A 14625-nucleotide genomic window follows, 5' to 3' on the forward strand; every position below is an offset into this window, starting at 1 on the left:
CCAGATTGGATTCAGGGACAAAGTCATGGCCCAGGTTAGGTTGGAGACCAGAAACTCAGCATGCAGTCCTTGGCGTGGATGCATTATTATCGTTGTTGCTTTTGTTATTACTTTAGCGCTAGCACACTTTTGTAACCTAATTATAGACCTGGAGATAGTAGACATCTGGATGGATTGATTTCAGGGAGGGTTTTTGCTAAGTGGGTGAAGATTACTCTAGCAGGACTGACTGCGGGGAGGAGGAATCTGCTACTTTCTGCCTGATAACCCCTTTGCTTTTCCCTTTTAAGAATGGACTTTGTGAAAACCGCAGCCAAACTCTTGAACTTGTAACTAAGTTAGTGCATAAACTTTTTGTGAAAACTACAGCCAAACTCTTGAACTTGTAACTAAGTTAGTGCATAAATTTTTCGCCAAGGCTAGAACTAATTTTTTGCATTTGGAATGTAACAGTTGCTATTTATTTTGCAGAAAGATGCTTCTGACCCTTTCAACTTAAGTGAATTGCTAGATGAATTGTCAAGGAAACAGAAAGAAGAGCTATGGCAAAGACTCAAGAATTTATTAACAGATGTGTTGGTGGAGAGCCCGGTGGACGGGTGGCAGCCAGTGGAAGCCCCCGGTGAAGGCAGTATGGAAACAGAGCAGGGGTCAAAAATGGTAGCACTGGTCTTTCAAAAATCAATTTCCTTTTTCTTTGTTAAACAATAATTGTTTTTTGTGTATAATTGAATTTTAAGTTAAGGAAAAATTTAAAGGTAGAAGTCAAGAATATCAGAAGTTCAGCTTTAATTCACTTTTTAGAATAAGTGTCAAATGTGGCTTGATTTTCTTTTACATTTAAAAATTAAATTTTAAGTTGATTTTAATTTACTTGTACTCTGATGTTTTTTCATTTATAGAAAAAAACCATAGAAATAATTCATGCAATTACATCTGTGATTCTTGCTTCTGTGTCTGTTATAAATGAAAGTGAGAATTATGAAGCCTTACTGGAGTGTGCTGTTATATTAAATGGTAAGTTGACTCAGCTACAATGTGGCGTGTGTATGAGTGGTGTCTGAGTGACACTTGGTACAAGGGACCCCTCAGCAGCGGAGAAGCAGAACTTTGCAGTCAAGCTCTTGTACTTCAGCTAAAAAAAAATGAGCAAAAGAGCATTCTTTTAGGCGCTATCCTGAGTATTTAGTGTAAGCCACATATAAATGTTTCACATGGTGAAAATGTGCGATACTGAGCAACTGACTGCTGTTTAGGGGCTTTTAGAGATGTCTTATTTGACCTTCAGGACCAAGGATAAGAGCTGATAAAGGGGAAGCAGTCTGATTATAAATTTCTCAGCTAGTGATTACTGCCGGACATTTCAAGTTAGCCCAGCATTTATGACATTGCATTTCTTTCTTTAAGTATGTTATGAACATGACCTGAGGAATAATTATTGACTCTTAGGGGAGTTTTACTATACTAATATTTATATCATGGTACTTTTCAAATTTTAACTAAAGTGTAAAATTGTAGTTATTAGTTTAGTGGGAACACTAGTCTGAATTAATGAGAAGATCTGATTTTGTAATATTATATGTGTAAAATTATAGATATAAAAGATGCAAAAGTAACTTTTAGTAACGTTCTTTAAGAAAAATATCCCAAGTACCCTCACCTCCACTGTGTGAATCTGATTAGTTCCATGTGACAGATTCTCAGCACCACTTGGTTTATATATCTGTTTAGTATGCTGTTTTATTAAGAATTCTTGTGTTGAAATAATGTGTCTTATTAAGAAGTTACCCTAACCAGTATGAAAGTAGCTCCCAAATGCTTGTGGGTGTTACCACCAATTTATCTTCAGTCTCCCTACATGCTTTATAAAATGATGAGTGCTAATATTGTGCATCAATCCCTTGGGCTTCTCTGGTGGCACAGTGGTTGGGAGTCTGCCTGCCGATGCAGGGGACGTGGGTTTGTGCCCCGGTCCGGGAGGATCCCGCGTGCCGCGGAGCGGCTGGGCCCGTGGGCCGTGGCCGCTGGGCCTGCGCGTCCGGAACCTGTGCTCCACAGAGGGAGAGGCCGTAGCAGTGAGAGGCCCGTGTCCCGCAAAAAAAAAAAAAATCCCCATTAATTCAGGAATTTTACATCAGAGTAATGGCATTCGGATGTCTGTGGATTACAGTTATGAGCACATTATCAGTATTTTAAATTAGTTCTTGAGCTCTTCTGTTAATAACAGTACTATAGCTTTTGTATTCGTTATAATAGTTGCTTTTACTGTTTTTCACCAGTGAGCCAGAACTTGAGGCCAACAGACTGAGGGATGGTTGTAGTGTGTTGCTGGTTACTACTGCTGAGCGTTGCCCTGGGCGTCTCTACACTCAGATTTGGAGCCCAGCGTCTGCCTCTTGTAGATTAGGAGTTTGGACAATAGGCCCTCTCTGGGTCTTCCAGTTCTAAAATTCTCGGTTCTACTGGGTCTGCCTTTTTTTTTTTTTTTTTTTTTGTGGTACGTAGGCCTCTCGCTGCTGTGGCCTCTCCTGTGGCAGAGCACAGGCTCCGGACGCGCAGGCTCAGCAGCCATGGCTCACAGGCCCAGCCGCTCTGCGGCATGTGGGATCTTCCCAGACCGGGGCACGAACCCGCGTCCCCTGCATCGGCAGGACCCAACCACTGCACCACCAGGGAAGCCCTGGGTCTGCTTTTATAACAGTGGAAAACAATTTTATAATTAACACCATTTGTTTCCCATAACTAATGTGTACAAATCTTTGGCAAGTTAAACATAAGCTAATATTTGCTTGGCAAACCTTTTAAGTCATAGTGCTCTACACAGCTGAATATGGCCTAACACTGGTTCACTTTACTCATCGCGCAATGACTGCTCCATTGTAGGTATTTTGTATGCGCTACCTGAGTCTGAACGAGAGCTACAGGGCTCCATCCAGGATCTGTGTGTGATGTGGTGGGAGAGAGGCCTTCCTGCCAAGGAGGACATGGGGAAGACTGCTTTCGTCATGCTGCTGAGGAGAAGTCTCAAGACGAAAACAGTGTGTTTGCTTTCTAAAGTACATGCTGCGTGTTACTTGAAAGTGCAGGTGTTTATACCAGTTAGTAATTGTGTTTGCTTGCGAGAGGCCTGGCCCAGTGGCTTTCAGTTAGGGTTTTGCACTGGAGGATATTCAGAGGTGGGCAGTCGAGGGTGGGCAGAGGCTCCACGTGTGGTCGTACGCAGGCTTTCTCCCCGTCTTCCTCGGTATGTGGCCTTTGAGAGGCTGTCCCCATGGTGGGAATTGCTCAGGGAAGGACAGAAGGGGGTGGGGTGGTCAGGGAGGGCCTGCAGACCTGAGGGGGCGCTGGGCAGGAGGGCAGCCAGGGTGGGGCTGTGGACTGCAGCCCAGGCCTGAGGAAGCTTCGGCGGGGCCAACAAAGGGCATGGTGAGGGTCGAGTGTAACTTGGGCTGTTTCTCATCCTTCAGTCTTTGGTATACAATTCAGAAATCCAGAAAAAGAGCAGTATTTTTCCCTGATCAAACAACGGCAGATACTTATGTTCATCTTAGAAAATTGGGCAAATGAAGAAGAGGGAAAATGAGGAAGAGAAAAATCGTCCATAATCCCACAGCCAAGGTGACCCTTGTGATTCTAGGGATCTTTGGGGATTTCTCTTTGACCGCCCCCCTCACATCTTTACTTACTTGTCACAGGTTCCTACAAAGGTACCTACAGAGTGAAATTTTTAGGTCAGTGGCTTTGAACTTGGAGCTCTTGGTACACATTGCCAACAGCTTTCTGTAAAGCTCGCAGCTGGTCACGTTCTTACCACCCGTGGGAGAGTCCGTCTCACTGTGGTCTCCCAGGAGCAGTCAGTTATATGGCAGAAAAGAACATTTTTGGCTATGTCCTCAGCTAGTGCTCTGACTTTCTCTGCTGGCCATAGCAGTGATTTGAAAAATCCTGGTTTGTGTCAGAACTTAGCCTTAAGCCATCACTGGTTTGCCTTTTTAAAATCCATTTTCACTGCCCTTTTTGTTCAGCTTTTAAATCAAGACTCTATTTAACGTCTTCCTTATGTTCTACACCTGTGCCTTTACCACAGTAGCCGCTAGCCACACAGGGCCATTTACATTTCAAGTTAAGAAAGTTAAAGCTTTGTTTCCTCGGTGGCACCAGTCCCATGTCAGTTGCTCCATAGCCGGCCGTGGCTGATGCTCCACACTGGTCAGCATAGACTCATCCTCGTTGCACAAAACTGGCGAGCAGCACTGTCTATCGACGTCTCTGCTTGCTTTTGCCTAGGTTTTAAGAAAATGTTCTCTAGAGCTCCATTTGCAAATTTTAAGATGTTTTCTCTTGTCATTATTTCTTTTTTTGATGATATAAAATAGTCTCATAGTTATTTTGAAATGTGACCTTACCCTTTATAAAAAAAAACTCAGACGTTTTTCTTTTCATGTCATTCCCAGGGTGCAGACATCTGTCGGCTATGGCGTATCCATCAAGCTTTATATTGCTTTGATTATGATTTGGAGGAAAGTAGAGAAATTAAAGACATGCTGCTTGAGTGCTTCATAAATGTTAATTATATCAGAAAAGAAGAGGTAAATGGTTTTTCTTTTTTGGTGTGTTTGTGAACTGCTTTTTAATGGAAGTTTTTCTTAAGTTCATGTGTTTGCTGTTTGCATCATGCTCAGTGTATTAATAAAAGAGTCAGCTTAACTATCAAGAGCTATTGTATTTTTTGCAATTCATTTTTACTGCATGGCAGTGTTAAGCAAACGTTTTCCAAGTCCTTGTGTATTTCATCATTAAATCAGAAGGTAACAGGTGGCTGTGGGAATCCTGGGGGAACCATGATTGCATTTTAAATTAAAAATGAATAAAAATACGGTTGAGCAAGCACTTCCCCATGGATCTGACCCTCTGCCCTAATTCCAGGTTAATTGGCATATAACTCAAACCCATCATCACACAGTATTCTTGCTTTCTTTTTCCTACCCATCCAGTAAATCCAAAGAGAGACTTCTGGTCCAGTGCTACATTGTCCACTGGTGGTGACTCCCACATGTGGCTATTGAGCAGGCTCATGAAATGTGGCCAGTCCAGTTGTGGCCTTGAGTGAAAACTACACACGGATTTGAAACTTAATACGGGAAAAGAATGTTAAATATCTCGCTAATAATTTTTATATATTTATTACATATTTAAATGATATTTTGGATATATTGGACTATATAAATATATTATTAAAGTTAATGTAATCTTTTTTACTTTTATTAATGTGGCTACCAGAGGATTAAAAATTGCAGAGTGGCTTCTCTGGTTCTCTTGGACACGTTGGTCCGTTGTCTTAGGAGTTTTCTGTAGTTGTTGTAGATCGACTGTATCTCCATGCCGGGGATGCAAAGCACATTTTTTTATTATAGAATGTAGCCTTCTTCTGATTACTTGTGGCCTGACAGATCTGACTGGAGGCAAAAGGAGGCAGTTGTCACCCCCCCGAAGGATGTGTGGGGAAGGACCACCCAGAGGAGGGGGGGGGCCCTAAATGAAGAGTTTGCTCAAGGTTTCACCCTCACAGCTGGCCAGGGGAGCGAAGGATTTGACCCCAGTTTGCCCACTCCCCACGCACAGTCTCTGCTGGCGAGGTTAAAGGGCTGTACCAGATGACTGGCCACACTGGCCAAGACCTTCAGCCCTCAGGGTCAGAAAGGCTGTGTTCAGACCCCTGTTTGTCCACTGAGTAGGTGGTGACCTTGATCACACTCCTTTCAATCTGAGTATTTCCTTCTGTAAAATAGGAACAGCAGGTGCCCTCTCCCAGGATTCCCTTGAGCGGCACACGAGGCCATTCATAGAGCTTTTAGTGCCTGCAGGACAGGAAGTGCCTTGATTGTGCTCTTGCTACTCTCCCGTCATCATTGTTGGGAAGACGCTGGATGCATGGCCTCTGCCCTGAGTATCCCAGGGTTGTTGTGAAATTTGGGAGAGTAAAGAAGTTACGAGTGGATTCAGATAAATAAACTTTATTTATATTGACTTATACATAGCAGTGGATGAAGTGTGCTTGTCTCACACATACATATGTGCAGGTGTAGACATAAATATACACGTGTGTGTCTTAAAGCTCTCTCTTTTTTTAAATTGATGTGCTCTTTTGAATTTAAGGTATCTAAACTTAGCTTCCTAATCAGTCATTAATTTGGTCATGCCAGTTTCCAGTCATTCTTGGTAAACAATAAATCTCTTCTGTACTCTACTGGCAAGTTACTTCCAGTAAATACTTTTTTTTAAAATTTATTTGGCTGCACTGGGTCTTAGTTGCCACAGGTGGGGTCTTCATTGCCACATGTGGGATCTTTAATTGCGGCACGCATGTGGGATCTAGTTCCCCGACCAGGGATTGAACCTGGGCCCCCTGCATTGGGAGCGCAGAGTCCTAACCACTGGACTGCCAGGGAAGTCCCAGTAAATACTTTTTAAAAAACTTACCTGTTGCAAGCATGGTTACCCTGCCTTTTGTATCAAAGTGTGTTGTGCGTCTGTGGGACTCCAGACACTGGTGTGCTGGTAGCAGTGAGAAGGTGATGGTGCCCTTCACAGGCAAACTCTGGGCAGATGTATTTTATTCCCCCTGTAGAGAGAAAATATAGTCTTGCTTTTTAGGTTCACATGTGTAATCTAGTAGTATGCATAAAAATTAATATTACATGATATATGTATGACATTTATAACTACATATAATATATGGGGACTATATGTATTTGAAGATTCTACCTTGGCAAATACTCAGCCTCTTAACTTCATAAGCCCTCGGTTTTGTCGTTTATAAAAGATGAAATGAAGTGACATTCAGTTCCATTCCCACCCCAAGATGCTAGATTTCAAGCATTCTTTGATTTTAAGTTGTGGAGACATCAGGACAGAGCCAGAGTGAAGTGCTGATGCATCATTTAACTTGACTACTGGGCTGTGGGGTAGCTATCTGGGTCACCCTGTGGTCGGACAGGAGTAGCCCAGAGGTGCCTGCTGCTCCGCCCTCCACGGGGAGCCTCCCACCTTCTGCTGCTGCCCAGCTCCGTCCCTCCGAGGCTCCCGCCACCATCCCCACACAGGGCTGCCACCGGAAGCACTGTGCTCGAGTGCAACTTCAGTGTGTAGATTCTAACTTAGAAGTATGGATGCTTCCTTGTTGGGTGTAGCAAACTTTAGTGTTACTACACTTTCAACGAATGTTTGTTTTTTGGTTCCTGGGAACTTTTTATTTGGTTGCAATTTTAACATTATATTCTATTTTTTTAATTTATAGGGAAGAAGATTTCTTAGTTCTCTCTTCAACTGGAATATAAATTTCATTAAAATGATCCATGGGACCATTAAAAACCAGTTACAAGGATTACAAAAGTAAGTATTAAGGGTAATTAATATTTTGTGCTTAGTGTGGTTTTGAAAGTTTCTATGTGACCTGACTTTTTTTTTTTTTTTTTTTCGGTACACGGGCCTCTCACTGTTGTGGCCTCTCCCGTTGCGGAGCACAGGCTCCGGACGTGCAGGCTCAGAGGCCATGGCTCACGGGCCCAGCCGCTCCGCGGCATGTGGGATCTTCCCGGACCGGGGCACGAACCCATGTCCACTGCATCAGCAGGTGGACTCTCAACCACTGTGCCACCAGGGAAGCCCGAGTGACCTGACTTTTAAATTATATTAATGCATTAGAAGCTTTAAAAATTATCTCTTAAACTATTATTTATTATGTACTGTTGTATCACTGGATATTTTTTTTCCTTGCTATAGGAAACCATTTTTTTGCCGTAGTGACACTGAAATTAAGATTTTACTTTGTGGTAGTTCTTTAAATAGTCAAATTATTTACCAGTTAAATTTCAGCTTCAATCATGGTAAAGCCCATGTCACTAGCACTTCTGATACCTTTGGACGTAATGTGCACTGTGCAATTTCCCGTGGACTGAGCTATGTGGTTGGTGGGAAGAGCCCTTGGGGAAGGGGCTTGGAAGCATGCCCTTGTGCGAGCTCCTAGCCTCTGGGCCCTGAGAGCATTTGGAGCTATCTGCTGGATTCACGGCCAAGTACTTAATCTGCTCCGGGGCTGAAGGAGGCTGCATTTTTAATTAATTAATTAATTTATTTATTTACTTATTTATTTATTATTGGCTGCGTTGGGTCTTCATTGCTGCGCACGGGCTTTCTCTAGTTGCGGCGAGCAGGGGCTACTCCTCGTTGTGGTGCACGGGCTTCTTATTGTGGTGGCTTCTCTTGTTGCGCAGTACGGGCTCTAGGCACGTGGGCTTCAGTAGTTGCGGCACACAGTCTCAGTAGTTGTGGCTCTCAGGCTCTAGAGCGCAGGCTCAGTAGTTGTGGTGCACGAGCTTATTTGCTCCACGGCATGTGAGATCTTCCCGGGCCAGGGCTCAAACCTGTGTCCCCTGCACTGGCAGGCAGATTCTTAACCACTGTACCACCAGGGAAGCCCGAGGCTGCATTTTAAAACCGAATCCTTGTGTTTGCTTTGGCAGCACATATACTAAAATTGGAATGATACAGAGTAGATTAGCATGGCCCCTGTGCAAGGATGACACCCAAATTCGTGAAGTGTTCCATATTTTTTACAGATTGCCTACAAACACATGAAAGGATGCTCAACATCACTAATCATTAGAGAAATGCAAATCAAAACTACAATGAGGTTATCACCTCACACCAGTCAGAATGGGCAGTCATCAGAAAATCTACAAACAACAAATGCTGGAGAGGGTGTGGAGAAAAGGGAACCCTCTTGTACTGTCGGTGGGAATGTAAATTGATAGAGCCACTATGGAGAACAGTATGGAGGGTCCTTAAAAAACTAAAATAGAATTACCATATGATCCAGCAATCCCACTACTGGGCACATACCCAGAGAAAACCATAATTCAAAAAGAGGCATGTACCACAATGTTCATTGCAGCACTATTTACAATAGCCAGGACGTGGAAGCAACCGAAGTATCCCATCGGCAGATGAATGGATAAAGAAGATGTGGCACATATATACAATGGAATATTAGCCATAAAAAGAAACGAAATTGAGTTATTTGTAATGAGGTGGATGGACCTAGAGACTGTCATACAGAGTGAAGTAAGTCAGAAAGAGGAAAACAAATACCGTATGCTAGCACATATATATGGAATCTAAAAAAAAAAAACCGAATCCTGAAGCTCTTGAGGTGGGCCTGGTTACATCAGGCAGCTGTGTAGGTATTGAGCTGGGATGTGATTCTGGATCTCTGATTGTTTACTAGAATGCTTTCTCCTGTTCCCTCATTTGCAGAATGTTTAGGTTGAACCAGCAGATTTTCCTAATTATGGATCTAAGTCAACCCTGGTATTTTAGGGCTCCCTGTACCTGAGCGAACTAGTCCGGAAAGTCCAAAATGACTTCAAGTCAAAAAGTGTACTTATATTTAAAGGTTTTTTACTTAAGGATTTGGTTCTGGGCTATGTGTCATAGTTTTATAGGAAATAATAAAGTTCTGGGGAAGCCGGACTGAGAAGGAAGAAATGGTTTGATATTTCAGTCCTCCTTCTCTGGACTTTTGTTTTCTACTTTCTACTGCAGGTGGATAACATATCTCTGTTTTGCAAAGCACTAGTCCAAAACAGTTTCTTCTTCCCTAGGAGAGGAGAGTTCCTGAAATGATACACATTAAAAATATAATTCTTCTGACTTGCATTAAAATTTTTTGATTTTTTCTTCTAGATCTTTGATGGTACACATTGCAGAAGTTTATTTCAGAGCTTGGAAAAAGGCTTCAGGGAAAATATTAGAGGTATTTCCTTTTCATTTTACGAAATGTTAACGTTTTTATTGTGTTCTGGTTACTAAATAAGTAGCTACAGTAGGGCCATTTGAGACCTGTGCTGATGCTTGTCTGTCACACTAAAGCCCATGGTGAGCGTCCTCCACGCGCATTCAAGGTCACGTCCGTGCCTGAGCACAGCCTCAAGATGCCCGTGACTTACTGTGCTGTGTAGTTTGAGTGGAATCAAGACTTTTGCCCCAGGCATTTTGGCAGCTCTAGACCTGTAGTGCCCAGCCACATGTGGCTGCCAGGCCTCTGAAACGTGGCCAGTCCAAACTGAGATGGGCTGTAAATGTAAGAAACTCACCAAACTTGGAAGACAGTGTGGAAAAAGAAGAATGTAAAATATCTCGTGGTTATTTAAAAAAGAATATTGATTGCATGCTGAAATGATAGTGTGTTGGATATATTGGGCTAAACAAAATATATTATTAAAACAAGTTTACCTTTTCCTTTTTCTGATTTTTATGTGGCATCTAGAAAGTTTAGAATTGTGTTTGTGGCTTGGGTCCTGTTTCTTCTGGCCAGTGCTCCTCGGTACCCTCAGGCCACCTCTTTCACATCATCTGAGAATTTAAAGACTGTGTTTTAATACAGCTAACCTTTAATGACTATAACACCTACATTCTGGCTGTGTAATTCACAGTCACAATTAAACATTCACAGGCTCTTTTGGAAAAAAATCAAAAGAAAGTGTCTTTGTCTGATATCCCTTATGTTTTTCTCATACTAGGTTCTTAGATGTGTTTTTTTCTTTCTGAGAGTAAAATTTTTACTCTTAAGTCATAAAGGGGTCTTTCCTCCTGGGGGAGCAGGCCCTGGACTGGTGGGGGTGGGGAGAGGGGAGGTTAACCACCGGATGTTTGGAGTTGATTTCTGCCCACTCTGCTCTCCTGCCCAGCTTAAGCTTTGGTTAACTATACTGGGGTCTATCACTGACATCTACTTCTAGAAAACTAAAACTTACCACTTCTATTCCCCTGCTGACAACTTGTAGAATAGTTTTACAGTGTATAATTTTTTGGAGAAATGGCAGAACCGGGACATTGTTATGCATTTTTTTGCATTGCTTTATTACTGCATGAAACTTGTTCACAGGAAGGAGTATTTGTTCCCCTTTTCTCCAATAGTGGTTTAAAAAATAGGCGTTTGTAATTTAAAATTTAATTTTGACTAGATCTGTACCAAATTAGTACTAGCAATTTGTACTTCTCAGCTTCACTCCCTTCCCTCTCTTCCCTCTGTCCCTTCAAGTTTTTAAAGCAAATTCCAGACGTGACACCTTATTTATGTGTAATTCAGTATGCATCTCTAAAAAGTATGGCTATACAGTGCCATTATCATACTTCACAAAATTAACAATAATTCCTGCGTATTTAAAAAATTAATTGGGTCATATTTAAATTTCTCTGCTTTGTTTAAAAAATGTCTTTTTATAGTTTTTTTTGGAATCAGGATCCAGCAAGTCTCCCAATTGCATTTGCTTGTTACAGCATTTAAACCTCTTAGAGCGTTCCTCACTCTTCTCTTTAAAAAAAAATGTCTGCCATTGATAATGTTGAAAAGCCTGGGTCAGTTGCAGGATGTCCATGTTCTGGTAGTTAGCTCTCAGGGGTCAACTTCTGTGGCCCAGACACTTGACTGGCAGTGCTGTGTGTCTCCTATGTCATCGCAAGTCAGACAGTTCAAAGTTAATGGAGAAGAGGTAAAAATGTTAGTAGCAAGTTTTCCTTATCTCCTTCCCTAAAACCATGGAATCCTGGGTATGGAGGCAGAATGCAGGCTAACACACCAGGCCTTCACTGTCCTGGCTTGAACGAGGAGCTGCCACATCCCCGCCCCTGCCCCGCCCCTCTCTGTGGCAGCCCTGAAAGGTGGTGTTTTGGTCAGTTTGGAATCATGGCCCCCACCTTAGAGGTAGTTCATTGTCTGTTCTGGAGGGGCTCTTGGAACATATCCAGTCTTCTGAGATTATCAGGATGACTCAGGAGAGGGTGCTCCCCGGCCCCCCTCAGTCTCTGAGCCCTGTCTGGCTTGAACCAGGCTCCAGTGCCCTGCTATTTAGCACAAATGTGATATTTCATCAAATAAGACAAAGGAAACTAAAAGTTCTCTTTGGTATATGAAGATGAAAGGAATTCTAAGAGGTGTAGACTTAAAGTCGAAAAGCTCTGATGAAAGGATCCAGGCTTTTTCCCTCATGAAATAGAAGATGAACAGATCAGACGGTCCTTTTGTGCTCTAACCACTGTGATGCCTGTCCTGCCGTCTGTGGGAATGCACTCACCCAAGTTCTCGCGTTCGGTGTCATTGCAGGCCATCGAAAATGGCTGCATCCAGGACTTCTTGTACCATGGGGTCCACCTTCCTCGGAAGTCTCCAGTGCACACCAGAGTGCGCGAGGTGAGCAACACTCTCACAGCACTTTTGAAAATCATGTCTCATCTTTTTTGTTTTCAGATAATTGTTTTTGTGAAATTTTGTTAAGCTTTCACAGGCATCCGTTAAAAGGATTTCTCAGAATCTTGATGCTTGGAACCTGGGACTTTTACCCTGCCACCAAAGTTTTGATTAGGAAAACAAAGGTCTACTGTTAAGACATCAGAACTTTATTCAAACAACTTTAATTGAATTTATTCGACATAAAAATGCATAGAATCGTCACTTCCTTACTGCCACTACCACTGTTTTCAAAAAAAGAGGCTATTCAAGATTATTTTTTGTTATTTACTCTCATACATTACATTTCCACTTTGTATTCTGCAAACCAAATTGAGTAAATGCTTTGATAGTTTCTCTTGATACAATTTTATTTTTAAAAGGTAGTCTCAGAATTTGGATATGGATTTTATCCTCATGTTGTGCATGATCTGACTAAACAAGGCTCTGCTGTCAGTGGTTATTACACTGATAGGAGTTGGCTAATCACAGTGACCCTGGGGAAGGAATTGGAAGGTCTGGTCTGTGGTGCTGGTCAGTGCCCTAATCCAGGGGCGACGCCTTCCTTGCTTTCTGTTAGTCTTGGCAACTGTGTGTCAAGCTAAGGGAAGAAAGGCTACCTCTTTATTTTTTTGTATAGTGAAACTATTATTTGTAGGACGTAAATTTACTAATTATATTAAGTTTGAATGGACAAAAAACATTTCTTTTATGTTTTTGATGATTTACTTTGCATTATCCAAAGATAAAGAACCAGGGATAAATATATCCACGTGCCCCTTCCAAGCCCCCAGCACACACACAGTCCCAGGTGCTTCATAAGCTGTAGGACAGTTGGGGTCACTTACTTCATGTGTATGATTTGGCGTTTCAGATTCTATTTAATCATAAAGAATAACGTCATGTTAAACTGTACAGATGTGTGATGTAGTTGCTTCACTCTTGGACCAAATAACTAAAGACTTTTTCATACCTGATTTTCTGCTGTGATAGTGTGAATGATTAAGGTGTTGTAGGTATAGGTATCATCATTTGTTAAATTTATGGAAAAATGCACAGAAGGAATTGAAAGGCAGAATATTAGATTTCACTTTTCAAATGAAATGTATTCCTGGACTCCAAGTAATTGTTCCTACTGCTTATAACACATTATAGCTTCTTTCTCAAATCCTTTTTTTGATAAATATCAAATTTACCTGATAAGTCATTTTATTGCTATATTGAAAGAAGCTTCAGGAAATACCTTAGGAGTCATTTGAAAGTAAGAAATCGTCATATCATTGATGAAAATCTTCTAAAATTAGGTAGTAGTAATGGTTGCACAACTCTGAATATACTAAAACCCACTGAACTATATACACTTTAAAAGAGTGACTTTTATGGTATGTGAATTGTATCTCAGTACAGCTGTTTAAAAGCTTTCTATGAAGTGAGTATACCATTGATAACAAATTAATATTGTACGCAGAAAAACAAATGATAGACTAAAGTCTCCTAAATGCAAAATTAACAATCAGAAAAAAATAATCCCCAGATTGTAGTTTTTAGGGCAAAATTGATTCAAGTTTGCTTAAAGTATAATCTGTAGTTTTATAGCCTAATTTAAAAATTTTTTGCATTTTTCATTAATATAATTTTAGCTCCAAGAGTTGTGAATTAAGGAAAAAGGCAACATTGATTGTTGTTGGGGGCAGGAGTCTGTGAAAAGTTGCTGGAAGATTCTGGCTGGTTAAAAAGGGAGTAGAAGAGAACAAAGGGATGGAGCTAAAAGAGCAGTGTGTTTTCTGATTATCCATGAGTTTGGGGATGAACTTGACATCTAAGTTAAGTTTCTCCTGGAAAGGATCACTAGGCAGTAACACCTGTTTGAGATAAAGTCACCCCTCGGGATCTGCGGGGGATTGAGTACCAAATGCACGGATGCTCCAGTGCCTTATACATCCTCGTACACTTTATATCATCTCTAGATTACTTACAGTAACTAATACAGTGTAAATAGTTGTAAATACTATGTAACTATTATGTAAATAGTTGCTAGTAAGCAGCAAATTCAAGTTTTGCTTTGAAACTTACTGGAATTTTTTTTTTTTCCAAATATTTTCTGTCCAGGCTTGGTTGAATCCACAGATGTAGAATCTGTGGATATGAAGGGCTGACTGTATATCCTGTTTTTGAATGCCCAATATAGGTTCTTAAAACAAAAGACGGTTGTAGCCAGTGCATTGTAGAATCAGAATGGGTTGTAGAAAGCACTTAGGCTGACTCCTTTTTCATTTGACCCTGAAGGTCAGAGGTGTAAGTGACTTTTTATGAGGTTTTGTGGCTACTGGTAGAAGAGT

The 14625-nt window shown here is 41.4% G+C and overlaps 1 protein-coding gene and 1 non-coding gene across 5 annotated transcripts in view; both read left to right on the forward strand.

Annotated features, from left to right (window-relative positions):
- The window catches only part of NCAPG2 (non-SMC condensin II complex subunit G2), a 61758-nt gene that overhangs the window by 3816 nt on the left and 43317 nt on the right, over nucleotides 1-14625 (forward strand). For 2 of the 4 annotated variants that reach the window (XM_089917103.1, XM_089917102.1), the window contains exons 3-9: nucleotides 472-660; nucleotides 903-1017; nucleotides 2884-3086; nucleotides 4455-4589; nucleotides 7298-7392; nucleotides 9745-9814; nucleotides 12164-12250. In XM_089917103.1, coding sequence (XP_089773229.1) covers nucleotides 472-660; nucleotides 903-1017; nucleotides 2884-3086; nucleotides 4455-4589; nucleotides 7298-7392; nucleotides 9745-9814; nucleotides 12164-12250 — 894 coding nt within the window. Of the gene's footprint in view, nucleotides 1-471; nucleotides 661-902; nucleotides 1018-2883; nucleotides 3087-3487; nucleotides 3619-4454; nucleotides 4590-7297; nucleotides 7393-9744; nucleotides 9815-12163; nucleotides 12251-14625 lie in introns of those variants that run through there. The other 2 variants (XM_022576307.3, XM_022576334.3) reach the window with 2 other exon arrangements.
- On the forward strand, nucleotides 8507-8613 carry LOC115801746 (U6 spliceosomal RNA). The gene has a single exon (XR_004022087.1). It is a non-coding gene; the product is annotated as a U6 spliceosomal RNA (small nuclear RNA).

Source organism: Delphinapterus leucas, chromosome 9, assembly GCF_059928025.1.
Source record: "Delphinapterus leucas isolate spDelLeu-1000000601 "Yukka" chromosome 9, BTC_Dleu_Yukka2, whole genome shotgun sequence".
Lineage (NCBI taxonomy): Eukaryota > Metazoa > Chordata > Mammalia > Artiodactyla > Monodontidae > Delphinapterus > Delphinapterus leucas.